At 38.6% G+C, this 16,781-nt stretch overlaps 1 protein-coding gene across 25 annotated transcripts in view; it reads right to left on the reverse strand.

The window, feature by feature from the left end:
- TENM2 (teneurin transmembrane protein 2) overlaps positions 1-16,781 on the reverse strand; it is a 1,518,527-nt gene that overhangs the window by 207,576 nt on the left and 1,294,170 nt on the right. For 21 of the 25 annotated variants that reach the window (XM_085591001.1, XM_085591002.1, XM_085591003.1 and 18 more), the window contains one exon: positions 15,669-15,878. The exons of the other annotated variants lie outside the window; for them this stretch is intronic. In XM_085591001.1, coding sequence (XP_085447127.1) covers positions 15,669-15,878 — 210 coding nt within the window. The remainder of the gene's footprint in view (positions 1-15,668; positions 15,879-16,781) is intronic. 25 annotated transcript variants of the gene reach the window in all.

Raw genomic sequence — 16,781 nt, forward strand, 5'->3', positions numbered from 1 at the left:
AGACACACAGTCTCCACCATCTGCTGGGCACTGACAAAATACAAGATAAATAAACTGTGCAGTAGGATGTGTTTCTCCCACTCTGGGTAGCAGCATTTTATGTACCTGTATGGATGGGAAGGAGAACATGACCATGGGGGTAATTTTCATGTATATTTGTATATATACATCCTCTATATGGAAATAATCTATAAACTATAAAGGTTTCCAGGATATGGATATAGACAATGTACATCAACTAACAGAAATATCTATTTAATAATATCTAATGAAATATTACTGATAACAAACATTATAATAGTCTTTAAATGGTTCATCAAATGGGTTAAAAATAGTCATTACTGGTTTGAAAAGAGGGATTGGCTTTTTTTCCTCATGAGAATAAAAAGTATTAAAAAAAACCCAAACCTTTTTTCTTACCTAAGCTATTGAGTATATATAAGAGCAGTGCTCTAAAACCCATCATATTTGAAAATCAACTCATCTTGAAAGCCTGCTCATTAAAAAATGAAAATCAACCACTTCCATAAAATAAAAATTCTACAGAACAGGGGTTCTTTATAGTTTGTTTGTTTTTTTTGTTTTGTTTTTCATTTTGTGGAGGTTTTTCTTGTTGTTTGTATATTGTTTTCTATGGTGTGATTCTGCCCAATTATTTCAAATTTTCTACCACATTACAGATAAAAGTTTTAAGGTAATAATCACTTTAAAGGGTAGTGGCTTCAAGATTTAGAGGATTAAGAAACAAAACCAATACTGACATGCATGTATTTAACTGCACATTATGTTCACTGGACATTTTCTGGAGCAGTGAAAGATGCAAACACAGGTGTTAATTTCCCTGTTCTTCCTAATGACCATGCTTTTCTATTGGACAACAATATTTGCTTTACTGACAGCTATCAGAATATTCCATTAATAACTCCAGAGGCTAAAAAAGGGTAAATTTCATCGCATGACATGTTGGGTAATGTCATATTTTATGTCAACCCAAACACGCCAGTAAATTTCATTGGGAAACTCCTTTACTTTTCTAGAAGAAACATGGATATTCCAAGATCAGTTAGAAATCCAGTGCTATTTTAATTTGCTTCATTACACAAAATCTTTTCTCTCGTAAATGCTGTGTTCATAAGTGGAGATGCAATTTTATTTCCAGAAGTCTTTATGTTGCAGTTTTATTTATATGCAAATTCCTGCTTAATTGATTAGTACAGTAGTGCCTATGTGAGCCACAGCAATCCTCTACAGTGACACAGCAGAACTCTTTGTTGCTCTGAGCCACTGATATTTAAATATTCCCAGACTAAGTGCCAATGGCTATTTTGGAGCTCTTCCAATATTCAAAAAAGGGACCTAACTTTGCTGTCATTAAAAACAACAGCATTAAATTTATGTTTTTATCATCTTTGAGAAAATTCAACATTTTTTTCCCCTAGTAATTCAATATCCATCAATATTGAATCTCTAATGTCTTATGAAAAGGATTCAACAAAGCTCAATGGAAGTGCAGGAACCTGGAGTTTGTTTCTAAATTCAAAAACTTGTTCAGTATACTGTCTCAACTAGCACATAATGTTTGCAGTGGACCAGTCAGTAAATCTGCTATTTCAAGCTTGCTTATCTATTCATTTTTAGATCCTGTAATAAGCTTTCAACACTTACAGCTAAAAAAAGATGGCATGAAAATTTCTCAAAAACAACCCCCCAAAAAACCAAAACACCTTAATGTTTGCATCAAGACAACACAAAAATGATCCCTATTCTGATATGCATCACCTGTAAATATGAGTGGGTTTGATATCCTTATGTCACATTGCTTAGCAGTGAGAATTCAGCTACAGAGAATCCTTTTGTTGGTTTACATTTTGTAATTGTGAAGCAGAGACTGCCACATGAAAAAGTGCCAAAAGGAGCACTAGACACCGAGTTAGAGACTCAAATAAGATTTAAGAACAAATAAAAGCAGGCGAGCAGCTTCATTACATGAATTTTGATGAATAGGGTGCAAACAAGAAATCATTAGAGAGCCTTTAACCATCATCTAATAACACAGATTAATAAAAGCAGCTGGGATAGCTGTAAGAAAATCTGTCCCCTTTCATTTCTTGGAGCCTGTCAGAGCAGGCAGAGCCCAGCCACAGCTCCTTCTCCATCTGAGCAATTTGCTCAGTGTGTGCCCTGGATGTTCTCCATCCCTGTGAGCTCCACTCATGGGGATAGTCACCAACATTCACATATTGTTGTTATACTATTAAATTAACCATGTATCATACCTTCAACAGATCCCAAAGTGCAAATCAAAGGTGGAGGAAAGCATTAAATCTTGTGAAAATATGAAGTGGGCAGTTTCTAGAGGAGCACAGTGGCCTGGAGGGCCACTCTCATGGCTGGGCTGCTGTGGGGAGCTCCCACTGCTCCCACCCAGCAATGTTGGGAAGGGGCCACCTAGAACAGAGGCTAGACAGAGTTAAAAGAATAGAGTGGGTAGTTATTAAAGGCCTTTAACAGACACACCTTGGGCAGCCAAAAGCCTGGCAAAAGCTACACCCAATGTGGATGATGGTCATGAGTTTTTAGACAGATATAAATTCACTCTATTTGCACATCAGAGGTTAATTGTTCAATTACAGCTTCAGGGAATGAAGTCACATTCCCCCAGCTTGCTTCTCCCCTCCCTGTTTATTTTTGTTTGTACTTCTCGGGGCCTGAGGCCGTGCTGGTGACCTTGGTTCTCAGGCCTGGAAGGATTGTCTTGTCTGACCAAGCTGTGATGAGAGCTTGCTGCCACTCTGCATGGAGTTCAGAGTGATGCACTAGTGCAGGGCAGGGCAGAAAAACAGAAAAGCCAATACTTAAGGCATCACCAGGACATTTGCTCTGTGTTTGCCCTGCAGTGAGAAAACAAAAACAGGCCTGGAAAAAAGAACACAGATCTAACAGTGGCTCAGACTGGAGACTAACAGGGGGAGATGCAGAGAGCTTTGGTTAGAAAACACGAGTGAGTTAGAAAAACTAGAGAGGGAAGTTCTACGTACTTAATATTTTTCTGGTTTTGATAATACTACATTGAAACCACAATCTGAAATAATACAATTTCAGTACAGTGCTCAAACTTTTTAGGTGCTTTCTCATAAAACTATCTGAGAACTTTTTGTGGAAATGAGAAGTAATTCAACAGCAAAATTTTTATTCAGACTTAAACCTATTGATCATATTTCTGTAGATCCTCTCAATATAAGTCTATAATGACAGACTATTTTGTTATTAAACACTTTTTTGTTAATCAAATAAACCAGATTGGTTATTAAAAAACAGTTCAAAATTTAACATTCTCAGAGAAACGAAAATATTTGAGGTGGATATTCAAACATCACCCAGAAACCCAACACAAACCCACAGGTATCCTACCCTTCTCCCCAAACCAAACAATTACCAAACCAGCCATCCAGATTTTGAATTTGTGCCTCTATACCCTTTAGGAATTGGGAAATTCAAATTGAATCTGCCTTTTCTATAAATAAAATACCACTCCATAAACTAATCTATACTAAGCTGTGAAGAAACCACTGGATGCAGAGGCTGCTGATGCAGCAGGATCCAGCAGTACTAATTTGCTCAAAGACACGTAAATGTTAAACATGAAGCAGTTGGCATCAGCTGAACCCAACGTGGCTGCTCGGTGTTCCCCAGAAGAGTCAGCTGCACTGGGGGTTCCTGGACTCAAAGAGCAATTGCTGGAGCTCCCCAGAATAAAACTGCCTTGATAAAGAGCTGTGAAACAGCACCGGTTGCTTTGTGACAGCAGGATATTAATGGAAATTGTTCCAAAAAAAGAAATTGAAACAAGAGTCTCTAATGCATTTGTGTTTCTGGCATGATCTCAGAGGAACCGAGGAATCCAGGCTGTGGAATCCTTCCAGCCGTCAACAAGAGAAAATAAAGAGAGGAAAAAGATATTTAGAACTGGCCTGTAGTTGGAAAGCAAAGGAAGAACTAAGTTTTGTGGCCATCTACGTACATCTGGATGACAGCTGCTAGTGATTTGTCTTATCCCCGTGTCTCCTGGAAATGATTTGGAAGGATGGCTGTGCCACCTGGGAGATGGGCTGGCCTTCAGCTGCTGGCTGGCACTTGGGCAAGGGCAGTTTGCAGCCAGTCAAGAGCCTTTTCCTTGGATGAGTTTTGTAAGGACAGTCCCTCAGCAGCATTTCTGCAGTACCAGAACCTCCAGTTCTCAGCCTGTTCATGCACTTTGCTCTCCACAACCTTCTAATCCCATCATGATTTCAAGTCAGTCTCAAATGAGAAATTTAAGTCTTGGAAATTCCTCCATTTCTTCAAGGCACCCTGTTTTTCTCTTTACTATCTTCTCCAGCACTCACAAGTATAACTGACTGGCCTTAACATGTCTACTAAGATAATGGATTTTAGAATAAATAGCTGTTTTGCAACTGCTGTGTAGTGCCTGCTTCAGACCACAAGGAGATAAACGATTCACAAATATCTAATTGAATTTTGCCACATTTTTAGCTGAAGATAGAGAATGAAGAGATAGACGTGAAAATGCAGAAACAATAAGGATTTAATTTTTGAAATTCAGAATAATTTCATTTTTAAGCCAATATTTTCACCTTTCATTTTGACAATTTAAGTGTTTTCCCTTTTTTTTTTAACCCACACTGAAAAGTAAAACACAAAGGTTGAAAGAGCAAGAAGAAGCCTAACCCACATTCTCCTGTGGATTGAAGTGCTTCATATTGCTCTTCCTAACCACATTTGCTGATTGGAAAAGTCCAAATTTTTTCCTTCATCCCCCCTAAGTCTTACCAATGGTGTTTTTTATTTATTTGGCTTCCATGTTACTCCTTTATGGTTTTGTAGCAAGTTTTTTCAGGTAAGCTGGAAATGCAGGTGCCAGGAGTTGATGAAACCTTCATGGCAGAGTCACAAAGGTTTTATTTGCCCAGTCCCTGTCCTCAGTCCCAGCCCCTGAGAGAATGACTCAGAGCCATCCTCTACCACTTGAGCTCCAACTCCCCAGACACCCTCCTCTCAAATTTCACCAATTATTATAATTATTTTACTTAATAAAATTACTTAAATTAAATTAGTTTTTCAGAAAACTGAAGCTCACAAGCTAACAAAGATTTTACACCTTTCCATATTTGCTAGTACTTATAATTGACAGTTTTCTGTCAAATAAAACAATTATCCACCTGTTTGCATGAAAAGTATTAACAAACATGCTCAACACTGCTTTGTTAGGCAGAACATTTCACACCTCATTACTTAACTGAGGAGTTAGCCTGATATTCAGTGTACAGAATTCCTGCTGATTCCAGTAGAATGAGCTACTTGTATGCCCCAAAATAATTATCATGCCATATACATTACAGATTCAATTAATTAACTATACAATATTAAAGTCCAGGTTTCTGAGTTCTTCCTGAATCAGGTGGATTTGCAGCTGGGACTCCCCATTTCATGCCATACTAACAACTGTTCTCCAGGTCTGAAGACCAGGAGGCATATTTCAAAATAACAGAAATATTTTTCTTTTGGGAGTATTCAGAGAATACTGAACCTTTCTGTTGTTACAAATGGAGTTTTCAGGGCATGGCAGTTCACAGCAAACCAATCCTTCAGTTGCAGATTTTCAAATATCTATCAGCACATTTAGAGTTCCAACTTTTAGGTGCTTGTGGGCTTCTATGCCCACACATTCTATTTTATCATTTGTAAAAAGTCATTCTCATTTTCTACAGTGTTCTAGTTATTATTCTTAAATTAGCAGAGCATCAGGTACAAGGAGTCTTCTCAAAACAGCCCAATTTCCATACCGAGCTGCCAATTTTCCTTCCTTTTGATTTACTAGGTTGTTTTTCTCAGATCCAAACTATGCGAGACAAGGACCAGTTATCACTACAGTCGTAGGGATGCTGTTATGGTTCTGCTTGTAGGTGTGCATTTATTTATTTATTTCACAAACCATTACCCCTGACATGAATAAAAGGAGAGAAAAGCTGAGTTTCTGAAGATCCCACTGCTCCAGCCCCATGACACCCAGCACAAGTGCATTAGACAGAAAGGAACCATTGTGCAGGAGGCAAGAGCGTGGTGGGGCCAGGCAGGGATCCAAGGAGAGAGGAGTGACAAATAGCATCCTACACAGATGGAAAAGGTCACTGCAATGAAAGCAACCTGGGGAACTGGGAGCAAGTGAAGCATTGCTACAGAATGGAATAAAACATAAAATCCAAACAAACGGAACAGAGCGAGAAACAAAATTTCCAATGGAACAAGACTCCCTCTATGCCTTGATGTGAAACAGTCTGAAAATTAAGCATATACTCAGGCCAGTGATTAGCTTCTACAAACATTCAAAGTCCACTACTTTCTGTGTAACAATCTGTCAGAAACATGAATTATGCATATTTGCAATGTAATAAAAAAGGCAGTGTTTGGTTGATTTTCTTCCTTGAGAAAAAAATAACCCTTCATCTGTAGTTTTAGTCTGTAATAATTTCAAACATTGTGGGAATTACAAACTCCACAGGAACTGGATCAGTTCAGGATTTGCACTGGATTTCCTGAGTGCTTGCAGTGTCAGCTGTGCACAGCCACACCAGGGCAGAACGGTGTGAGTACAGAGCATCACCAGAGAGCCCCACCAAACACCACGCTCAGCTCCGAGTGCAGCCCCTCTGAACATCTGCTGGCTCTCCCAGGAGAAATCTCTGTAACCCTGCACCAAAATAAAGCAGCTGTTTAGTGGAGGAACCACAGGCTTCTATTACATTCCCACTGTAGCTGTGTCTACACAAGCTGAAGCTGAGTCTGTAAAAAAGACAAAATCCTGGCCTGCAGAAGCATTCAGCAGCAGAAGATGCAGAGGTGCAGGCACAGGAGTCATCCTTACAACATGGCTCATGCATTTGAAGAGCTGGGTTAGGAAGTACCAGGAAAGTTTAATTTGCTTGGCTGAGCTCTGTTTTCAGCTGTTTTCACCAAAAAAGCTGTATGTGCAAACCATTTTAGGGCACATGATCCCAGAGGGCAACAGGGCAGGGGCAGGGAAACACGAAGGGAAAAATATTCCAAGTAAAATGACAGAGTCCAGATTTCTTTCTGTTTATGCTGAAGGGATGTTGCAGACATGCATGGGAGAACTGCCAGGCAAAGAGTCAGGCATTAATAGGGCAAGAAAAAAAACCCCATGGAGAATAATTAGTAACCACTGATCAGTTTCTCCAGTGATCTGCTGAAGTTTCCCATCTCCTGTACTTTTTAAATTAAGACTGAGTATCTTCTGAAGGAAAAAATTCCTAATTTTCATTGATTTCATCATGCTTTATATGAAGACAAACTCAGTTTCTAGAGATGTTAATGTGATAAATAGGTGACATATATTTACAGTTTGCCTGATAAGATGCTAATATGTATAATCATATTAGAAACAGGTATCAAAACTGTAAATCCATTAATGTAATTTTATAACTAGGAGTAATAATTAAGCACTAGATAAATGCACAATTTATCATTTAAATAAACCAGAAGCGTATGGCATATCAAAATCAGAAAATCCATAAGACAAGATATTGACTCAGATGAAAAGTGCCTCCTTGCTTTCAAGTACTTAAAATGGCACTTATTTGGATTTATAGGGAGAAAGAAGGAAGTTATTAAACTTTCTTCTGTTACAAAACCAACCAACCAAGCCACCCACAGAACCTTCTCTATACAAATATTGCAAAATATTTTGAAAAAAGTATACCCTAAATTTTAGGTTCTTTACTTTGTAGCCCATGAAGTGCAAACAATTTGCATATGCTCAACTCTTCACTTTAGTCAGCTACCAAACTGTGTTGGTAGGCAGCTAAAAACACGAAATGTTTTCTAAATGTTGCCTTTCCACATAAAGGAGCAGCACTATCCACTATGGAAGTTGTCAGGATTGTGTCACTGCCAATGAAAGGGAGATGCAGTTCAGAAGATTTAAAATTCTGTATCAAAAGACAAAACTATTAGAAAGCCCAAAATGTTCTTCCCACACAGCACCACTTAGAGCAGAGCCTGTTAGCAAGAACAATTTTTGCCTTTTCTACACGCAAAGGAAAAACACACAAGCAGCATCTGGACTCAGCATACAAAAAAAAGAGAAAAATAAAAAGATATATTTTCTGCTTACAATTGCAGTATCCTCAATGCCTTTCAGTTTTCAAGTGAGGTGCCAAGTCCAGGCACTGATTTTCTTGGTGCAATGACACTGAGCAACAATATTGAGCCTTTAAGTTTCAAAAGCTTCAACAGCTTTCCAAAGTTTGCCAGTTATTGGTGATGTCTGAGAAATGCCACGAGACAGAATAAGCATTGGCAATGAGAACAGGCCTGACTGGCCACAGCCACTGAGTTGTGTCCCAGCCATCAGGGAAGCTGTCAGAAAACAGCAATGCACAGAGAAATGGGAACTTGGGAAGTCCGTCCTGCAAGTGCTTTGCTGGGGGGCTTTTATTGCCACAGGGGTTCCCAATTCTACACATTTACAAACCTTAAACAATCAATAGCAGCTAAAAAAAAAATCTCTCCAACTCTCAAAACGATGCTGAGCTTAAAAAGACCCCCCATAAACAGCAGAATTCAAGTCTGTTCTCAATTCTACAGCTTTTAGTAATTCATTATCATTTTTATTATCATAGAACCTTCTGTTTGAGATTTGATTGTTGTTATTATGAATTCATAAATTAATAAATAGAATGTTTCTGCCATATCTTAATATCTAGAATCATGTCTTCGGGCAGAAATTCAGACATCTGCAGGCATCATCAACACAGGGTACAGAGATTAGCAGCAGCAATAATATCTGTAATAGTTGCAGCAACATGGAGCTGATACTTTTGAAAAAGTACACCCTTCAGTTTCAGTGGGAAAACATTGTTCATGCTGTTCCTTCCATTTCTAATTCTAGTTCTAAAGCTCTAAAATTAGACTCAGTGCTCAAGAGATGCAACAGAATGAGACTATAACTGGTCATTAAGGATTTAGAGAATTTAAGCATCAGAAACAAATTTTGAAAAAAAATATTTATTTAAAGGCCTTGCTGTTACGTCCACAAAATGTTTAAACAATACATGTTCGAAGACACTCTTGTTTACAGCCTCAAAGCTAGGCCAGGCTCCATAGCAGAAACAAACATATAATTTACTTTTAATTTGGAAACAGAAACAATAAAGATCAGTCTATCACCCTTTGTCTGCAAAGCAACAACTGAAGAAAGTTCCTTATGGCATTTCCCTGTGAATATATGAGTAAGAAGCACCCTTTCCCAGGAGAATTGTATACACAGCTGGGATGCAGGGCTGCCTTTTGGAGGCAGTTATAGGAAAGCACAGGAAATAATTTAGAAACCCCAAGCCTGGAACCTTAACTGATTTTAACTGCTGCTGCTCTAAGCATAACTTGGCAAATTCTATGATGTAATAAGCTAAAAGAGGTTCCAAAAGATGCTGCTGAAATCTTAATCTTATATAGCAGCTAGGACAGGAAAGTGATGGTGGTGGAGGCCAAAATTTTCTTTCTGGTAATTGTTCCTCCCTACCTGAGATGTCAGAAGTGATGCACAGAGATCAAACAAAACAAAACCAAAAGTAAACAAGCAGAAGAACAAACAACAAGCAGCAGAGTAAAACAACACCCTCTCTCCTGGCCCCAGATGCAATATTGATAAGGGGAGGAAGATTCCAGTTCCTTTTCTCCCTTGTTGCTGCCCTTCCCCCATTACATACTGAGCAATCCAAACTCTAATATTTGGTCTCTTAAGTAAAACAAAGGCCATCGTTCATGAGGATTAAAAACCAGAAATAAATAAAGCTATGGATTCTCAATTTTTGTGGCTGTCAATGTATTTTCTGTCCTGTAGGTTGATAGGTGCAGAAAATTGTAGTTTCCATTCAGGAGGGGGTGATGCTTAATCATCTGAAAGGATGTAATAATTTTTCTATTAATTTCTTTCTAAAAGATGACAATAGTTCTGGAATTGGGTTTGCATTATAGAGTAGAAACTGGAAATACTTCTTTATTTGATGCCAGATTCTAAGAGGGCTGTAAAACAAACACTTCCAAGCACTCCCAGCAGAGGATTTAAAATAAGTCCTTCAGCTACAGTGCATTAATGAAAGTTCTGGCTTCTTTCAGAAAAGATTTTTACAAACTAGATTAAACTGCATGGAGGTGGTGGTAATTACACATTAATAATAATGAAATTCTATAGACTGGTATTATCTGTGAAACATGGGAGATCCATCTAGATATTTATACTGAAAATAATGAATATTGATATTTTACATGATATTTCCATGCAATAGGCTCATAAGCAAAAGGAGTCTTATTCTTTATTCCAACTCTAACAGACAACATTAAAGAACAATTATTTCCTTCAAGCCAACCTGTTTCTCTTTTCTTCTCTCCTTGCTGCCAAAAACTGCTTGTGAAAAAATCAAAGCAAACCCTGTTTTCCAAGCAGTGTCCAAACTACTCTGTGGGCAGACATTGTTACATGGAGCCAAATGCTTTAAATCACTGTTTCTGAGCCAAAAAGACACATTAACACCAAAAAAATGGGTACCATCCCCCTTCTAGTTAAACTCCAGCAATTTCTTAGGAACCATGGCAATATCTAAACCACAGTTTGGAATTTTTCCCCAAATCAAAACACTCCAATTCTGCTTCTACGTTCTCATTGTTAGAGTAGTTGAAGCTGATGAATGTGTCCAATTATGGATCCATTATATGAAAACCTAATGTGTGAGTAGGTCTGTCCTGTGTCTTTCACTCGTACTGAGAAATGAACAAACAAAACAAATTGGTTTTGTGTTGCCAGTTAAAATTTGGTTTAATAGAAACAAACCCTCTCTAGTAAAGGCAAAGGTGCAAACAACAAAAACCCTTCTCTTTCTTCCACGTAAGGTTGAAAACCAGCCTGTTATATTGTATTTTGACTGAAGCCATTAAAATGGCATTTCAACAAGCTGAGTCACCTTATCTTACCAGAAAAAAAATATATAAAACACAAACAAGAAGAAGAAATAGACCTATTCCTATTGTTAGCTGTAAGAAACCATCTCAGGAAATGGTATGGCAGGAACTGACATTCTTTTAAAAGGAAATAAAAAATCCAGTAACTTTTAATGGCTAAAAGGTCTCATTTCCTTCTACAATGTTTGTGTTTTTCCAAATACTATCAGCAGGTGCACCAGATTTCAAAACCTCTTGTCCTTCATCACATATAATTGTGCTGCATATTATATTAAGAAATACAAGCAGAGGAATCTAAGTGATGGGAGTTCAATTAAAACCAGCATAATATCTTCTTGCATAGAAAATGATTCTGCAACTGAAACAGGTTCTAATGAGAGAAAAAAGGAATACATTTTCACCTATTTTTAATTACATAGAACTTTCTCAAACATGATTTTTAATAATATATTCCATGAGGTTAACATCATATTTAAAGAAAGTGCATTTTCTGATTTCATTTCAAGTTTGATTTTGAGCAATTATTGTGTCATTGTTCTGCAGTAGAAAGGTTGAATTCATTTACTGTGTGGTTATGCTAGTTATGATTGATGTCACTTCTCCAAATGATAAACCAATCACCCCGATGATGTAATGTCATTTTAAGAGTGCTATAATCACATTTCTCTCAAACTGGGAGTTCTGATGAGTTCTAACAAAGATTTATTGTAGATTAAAGGCCTCCATAATATCAACAATAGATTGCTCATTGATAGAATATTTGATTGGGTAATTTTTTCAGGCAAATGATTTTTTCCATATATATTAAGCACGGCTCTTGTGAAGGGCACAGGGCAACACACGTGGATGAGTGGCTCCTCAAATCCAAAAAGGTTCATCTTAAAACTGTTGAGGAGCCACCTGTAATTACAGAGCTTGAAGCAAGGGGAGTATCCAGTCAGACAAACAAGAGGAAACTTCTATAGTGTAATTAGTAAAAGACACTGGCAAATATTTCATATTCAGCATGTACTTTAAAAACTAGGACAGAAATATTTAAAGAAGAAGCTAGAAAATGCTAGCAAAAATTTATGATTGAAGATTATTTGGGATCTAAACCTTACATATAAGTATCTACAAATCTTCCCTTTCAACCCAAGCCCAAATTTAAGCAAAATATTTACATTTAATTAGTGTTTCTCAAATTCAAATGTCTGGATCTATATTACTAAGTTTACAAAGGAACTATATATATATATATATATATAAGTTAAAAAGAAAAAGAAAAAAAAAGCATAAGCAGAGCATGATCAATGTTTTCTTGTCATTTAGATGGTAAAAGACACTCAAAAAATCTTTCAAGGATAATGATAAGCCACAAAAAGTAGTAACTTTCTCCAATTTAATGTAGAAGTAATTTTCTGTTGTATTTTCTTATAAGCTCTACAAAGAAACATTGTGAGAACTAAAGAAAAAAAGTGACACCACTAGAAAAATGCTCATTATTTTCCAGAGGATCCATTAAGTCCAGAATAACTCATGCTACAGAACACTCAAGCCATTATGCATGTGTGTATGGTAAAAAATAGAAAAAAAAGATACCTGCATCGTATACCCTGAAAATTAAAGGTCATTATATATTATATGACTGTTTAATAAAGACATAAATGGGATATGTGGGGAAAAAGTGTTAAAATGTAGAATAAACAAAGCAAAGCCAATCAGAAGATGCCAAAAAGGTTCCTTGGGTCAGACCATAGCAACAACTGTTAAACACAAAGCTTTTAAGGACACAAAGAAACAGTGATTATGATTTAAAATGAAACTCAAAGAGCTCTTCTATCAGATTTTCTGATGCTGTTTTACTGCCACTTCCTTCCTTCGGCTTCCTAAGAAAAGCCATGCTGGTTCCCTCAGTCCCAGCAGTGGCTGTAATTACTAAGTACTCAAGTATCCACCAAGTCTCTTTTTTTATCTCACATTCCCCGACCTTGATTTTCTTCTCCTTATTTCATCCCTCTCCCATTTACTTTTTCCATTCCCCTTTAAAATCTCATAAGCTGCTTGATCCACCACACCTTTCAGACAGTGTTCTCTGCCCTTTATTCCTTCCTTCAGCTGTTCCTGAGCTCTGACAAGGCAAGCATTCCTCCCTGCACACAGGTAATGATCCATCACCAACCCAGCAACCAGAGCTGCTTTTGCCATGAATATCCCTTTACATTTCTCTGCCCTAAGGTCTCCTGTAATTTTATTTCCCTCTTATTTGGACTCACAGGTGCTTCTGTGATCCTCCACAAGCTGATCTTGTTCTTAGCACCCTGCCATCACCTACTTTCCTACCCCACCATCTTCTCTGAGTATTTTAATGTCCTATGAAAGTTCATTGGGGAGCTCCAGCTTCTGCTGTCTTTCAAATAACTGCTCACCATGCAGGTATCTTCCCTCTTACCCTGTGCTAGGTTAAATGCTCCCTTGAAGACATTTAGTGACAGATTTTGCTGAGACCCTTTTGAAAACACAAAGGCCCATTCAATCAGCTGGATCACCCTTTTCCAGAGATGGCTGAGCCCTGCAAAATCCTCTTGAATGTTTCTAAGGCATGAAACTACACCGACTCAAAGATGAATTACACTCACTTCCTTTTGGGTATTCTCACTTCAGTCAGAGAGAAAACGAAAGTTTCTAACCAGGCAGAAGTGTGGGAAACAGTTGAGAAAAAATGTAAATAATTCTTTATCTGTCTTGTTGTTCACATTGTTTATAAATAAATTCTACCACTGTGTGTCATTCACTGCACACCAATGGGGTGAGATGTTTTTACTCTGGGACCAATAGAATAGGTCTAGACGATACTGTCTATAAAAGAGAGATGTATTTGAAATAAATCAGAGTTCTACTCTCTCACCTTCTGATCTAGAGTCCTTTCATACCATCCTGCCTCAACAGCGTCGCTTCCTGACCCCCTCCCTGTTTCCATGGCTTCAACAGAGTTGCCCATCACAGATTTTGAGACAGCAGTTCCCAGATCACCCCAAATCTCTTAAACCCCCTCAAAAGTGGCATCATAATTCATGATTGTTTTCCAATACACTCAAGGAGCAAGGAAGCACACTCAATTTCTGAATTATTATTTCTTTGTGCAATTATATTTTAACATAGCTGAATGGGATTAAAGGATAAATTAGGATGGAAGGAGCCCCAGGAGGAGCCTGTCACAGCACACGTTGCAGTCGAGCCACAACACAGAGTATCATCATACAGTATCAGAAGAGTTGTCAAGCACCTGCCCTCCTTGTCCTTCAGCCCAACCTTTTATCCCCTCACATTAATGCAGTGCCCCGTGTGCCTCTGCTCCCTTTGGTGGCTGCTCAGTGCCCCTGGGCACTCCATGGCTCCTTGCTGTCAGTGCTGTCACCTGCTGCTCACAGCTGTGACACTGGGGATGAGGCTGGGCTGTTTTTACCTCAATTACCTCAAACTCTGTGCCTACAGGTGCCCAGTCCTGTGCCCTGCCAAGCAAAGACAGCTCTGAGGTCAGAGCAAGCAGCTCAGGATTTCAGCCAACATGTTCTTGAAAAGCTCCAAGGACAGAGGCTGGACAGGCTCCCAGGGCCACCTGCTCTAACCCAATGCTTATGGAAAAAAATATCTCTATTGTCCACTCAATGTTCTGTTTCAAACTCTGCTCCCTGCTCACCCTCCCACCACACCCCCAGCCCCTGTTAAAGAGGGGGTGTTCAGGTGTGCTGTGTGCACCCCACAGTCCTACATCACACAGAACCTCCAGTGCTGCTCAGAGCTGCCTCATTACAGCAAAGACACCCCTTGGGCAGACCAGAAACTGCATAGAAGTTCTAAACCTACTGTGCTCAGTTAAATTACACACAACATGTACCTCTAATAACAAAAAAAAGGTGCTAGAATAGCTTCTTTTGATTTGTCTGTATTTCTAAAAAGGGACTGCATCTTCACTCCTCAGTTTTTTGCTGTCAAAATGAAAAGTCAGCAACTACTAATAAAAATTAAAATTAAAAAAATGAAAAGAGGGAAAAAATAAGAGAGAAAACCCCAGGTACTACAGATTCCATGACTGATAGAGCTGCAAATGTTTTAAAACAGTGGCCTGAAAGACAAGAATTAATTTGCTGAAAAATAGCAGATCTTAGTTAAACGTGACATTGCAAGTACAGAACCAGACAGATTCAGAAACAAGAACAGACACAGACTGGCAGAAGCAACATGCATTTTTAGATACAAAACCTCATCACCAAGTGATATATTAGATTAGCCCATGCAGAACAAAGAACCATTGTGTATACATTTCACTCCTACCAGATGCAAAAAGGAGCAGGAAACCTACTTTGAAAAATAAAACTCTCTGATGACAAGAATTCAATAATATTTTTTACACAGCTCCTACCATACTTCAAACTAAAAATCTCTCTATAGTAGAATGAAGGAACACCATATATGATGGATTGCATTTCCAGGAATTTTCCATTAAATAAACCGGTAAGATTTTCTTTGCCCCATTTCCGTAGATGCTCTCAATTTTCTGCTGATGCAGGAACACATTTGCACATTCAAAAAGAAGGCATAAAACCAGCACAAGCATGTCACAAACAAACTCCATATGTTTGCAATTTTCTTACCACTGCTGGAAGCCTGCTGTGGCCCTGAACACGCTCTCAGCAGATATGAATTAGGGGAGAACTCCTCATCAGGATTGGTGTCCATGATTTGATGGGACGTGTTGCTGTCTAGCAATGGCATCTGGCAGCTAACTGGTGGAGGATTATGAGAACTGGGCAGCTGGGCAGATGGGAGAAGGCTAGACGAGGATGTAGGTGGAATGGGACGACCTGGGAAAGAGGACACAGGGATCAAAGATCAGCAATGAGTGTAATGAAAAAACCCCACCAGCCAAGTCATTGCACTGCAACTGCCCAAGGTTCTGCTCCATTACTGCCATGCACAGCCCCCCAGCCTCCCCACTGGCACCAACCTGGCCCTTTGTATCACATTTCCTGAAATTACATCACATCTGTACGCCTCTTAAAATAATAGTAGTGTGCTGATTGATTTTTTTTTTTTTTTAACCCGGAAAATTGCTGCAGCACAAGAATCTCTCAGAGGCAGGAAATAGCCCTACAAGGGCTTTCTTCAAGCTAAGAATGCTGTGGACCTTCCCAGATCCCACTGAGAGATGTGACAGGAGGGGACAGCAGGACTGAAAGGCAATTATTCTGCTTTAGAGATGGGCTAAAGCTGCAATCTGGGCTGGCAGCTCCCAGCTCTGCTGTCCTTCCTCTCCCATTGCTTTCTTCACCAGAGCTGTAGGAGCAGAATTTCCTGCCCAGCCAGGTTAATACCAACCCTTGAAGCTCAATCCTTAATGGGTATAAAATACCTCAGCCCACAGCAACAATATGGTCTTGGTGACACAAAGCAGTGACATCAAGTCAGCAACAGAAATGTTCATAGTTACACATCCTATTATTTTGTGAACTCACATAACTTTACATTAATCCATTCCCTCAAATGTACCCATGAAGACAGGATTTTTTTATTGTTGTGGGGTTTTTATTGTTGTGGGGTTTTTTGCCTTTTTTTTTGCTTGCAAGTTTATCTAGTGCATTGAAGAAATTCTTCATGAATAATTTAAATGTAAGAAAATATGACCTTTTTGATACTGCCAAAGTCTGTAAGGCAGATATGTGCTACAAATGCTACAAATGTTAAAACACAGCAAAGCTATATAAAAT

Source organism: Lonchura striata, chromosome 13 (assembly GCF_050655825.1).
Source record: "Lonchura striata isolate lonStrDom1 chromosome 13, ASM5065582v1, whole genome shotgun sequence".
NCBI lineage: Eukaryota > Metazoa > Chordata > Aves > Passeriformes > Estrildidae > Lonchura > Lonchura striata.